Consider the following 1,614-nt stretch of genomic DNA (forward strand, 5'->3'; position numbering starts at 1 on the left):
GGCGGCGGCGGCGTACACGAAGGGGCTCTGCTTGGCCACGCCGCCCGGCACGGGGCAGTTGGCGCCCAGCTCGGCGCCCTGCAGCTTGGCGGCCAGGTGGTCGGCCTGGTAGAGGCGAGTGGACGAGATGGTGTCGCCCACCGCCGGGTGGCAGTCCAGCAGCTTGGGCGGCATCACCAAGGGCGAGATCTGGGAATAGGTGGATCGGGCCGGTTGGCTGAAGGCGCTCTTGCGCTCGCCGCCGCCCGCCTGGCTCACCGAGGTGAAGGCGCTCGCCATGGGCAGGCTTTGGGGCGGCTGCGTCTCCGACAGAACCTGCCGGATGTTCAGGTGCTTGTCCGGGGGGCTCCCGCCGGGACGGTCTTTGTTCTCGGAGTTGGCGGCCGACGAGCTTTTGCTGCCGCCGTGGTTCTTGAGCGTCTGAACCGACTTCTTGACTTCGGTGAAGGCGCTGCATTTGGTCTCGGAGGAACCGGATGAGGAGAGCGACCGGTGGTTCTCCTCCAAGCCGTACACTCCTCGGTAGTTCTGCGCCGACGTCGCCAACTCCTCCTTGGACTTGGACTGCGGCAGGCCCGGTCGTCGGCACTCCCGGTCGTCCACGGAGGAGAACTTTCGCTTCCCCGAGCTCTCGCTGCACACCTCGGCTTCCCTGTCGCTTAGCGGGCTGCCGGTCCGGTTGTTCTCCATGTCCCGAGCCAGGTTGTGAAAGTCCGTGGAGGGTTTGGTGCCGTCGCCGTCGGCGCGCCCGCGCTTGGGGCTGCCCCTGCTGGACGTCGTATTCTGCCGCTCCGGGCTGCGCTCTCTGCCTGGCTCCTCGTCTGCTCCCGTCAAGCTCTGCAGTCTTTTGGTGCAGCGGAAGCGCAGGTGCGCCAAAAATGGGAACTCAAACTGGAACCTCTGACTGCAGTCCGGACACGAGTGGTGGGATGAACCTTTTTGAAGAGAAAGACATCATCGTTACTTTCTGATGACACGTCATACTTTCACCGACCAAACCTACAATTTCTCCTTCTTTGCCAAACACCTGAAACTACGGCTGCCGGTATTTTTGGATTCACAATCCTGGTCCTCGTGGGTTGGATGTTTTATGTCGCCCTGCTCCAACCCACCTCATTCGAATGTTCTGATCATCTCCAGGCTCTGCAGAAGTTGGATAACAATCCCGATCATTCGAATCAGGTGGGTTGGACCAGGGTGGCGTATAAAACCACCAAGATACTGGCCCTCCAGGACCGGAATTGCCCGCCCCTGCTCAGAGTTTAGTTCACAAAGTGACCAAAACCTGCACCTCCCAACAGTATTTTTAACGGATTGAAACCAGTTCCCACTGTTGTTCTGCAAGCGCTTTGTAGTGGCTCGTAATCGCACCTTTGCTCTTGGCAGGCACCCTGGCAGCGGTGAGCAGCAACAGTTCCACCAGGTCTTTTCCGTACCACACCAGCAGCTCTTCGTCCTTCTCAATGCGCCTGAGCGAGCGGTAGAAGAGTTGACCGTTCTTCACGTAGGCTTCCAGGTTCTGCTCATCTTTGTCGCGGGCCGACTGCACCAGACGGAGCCACATCAGGCCCTCTGACGTGCTGTTGGCGGCCGACGTGTCCACCTGACAAAAGC

General features: G+C 60.3%; 1 protein-coding gene across 1 annotated transcript; it reads right to left on the reverse strand.

Annotated features, from left to right (window-relative positions):
• Positions 1–6: 6 nt before the first annotated feature.
• LOC109509672 (PR domain zinc finger protein 8-like) lies at positions 7–1,609 on the reverse strand (the record flags this gene model as incomplete). Its single annotated transcript, XM_019859494.1, has 2 exons — positions 7–935; positions 1,372–1,609. Coding segments are annotated over 2 exons (1,167 nt in total), but the record flags the coding sequence as incomplete, so codon positions are not given.
• Positions 1,610–1,614: the final 5 nt, after the last annotated feature.

The sequence above is a fragment of the Hippocampus comes genome, unplaced genomic scaffold, assembly GCF_001891065.2.
Source record: "Hippocampus comes isolate QL1 unplaced genomic scaffold, H_comes_QL1_v1.1 C16992272, whole genome shotgun sequence".
Lineage (NCBI taxonomy): Eukaryota > Metazoa > Chordata > Actinopteri > Syngnathiformes > Syngnathidae > Hippocampus > Hippocampus comes.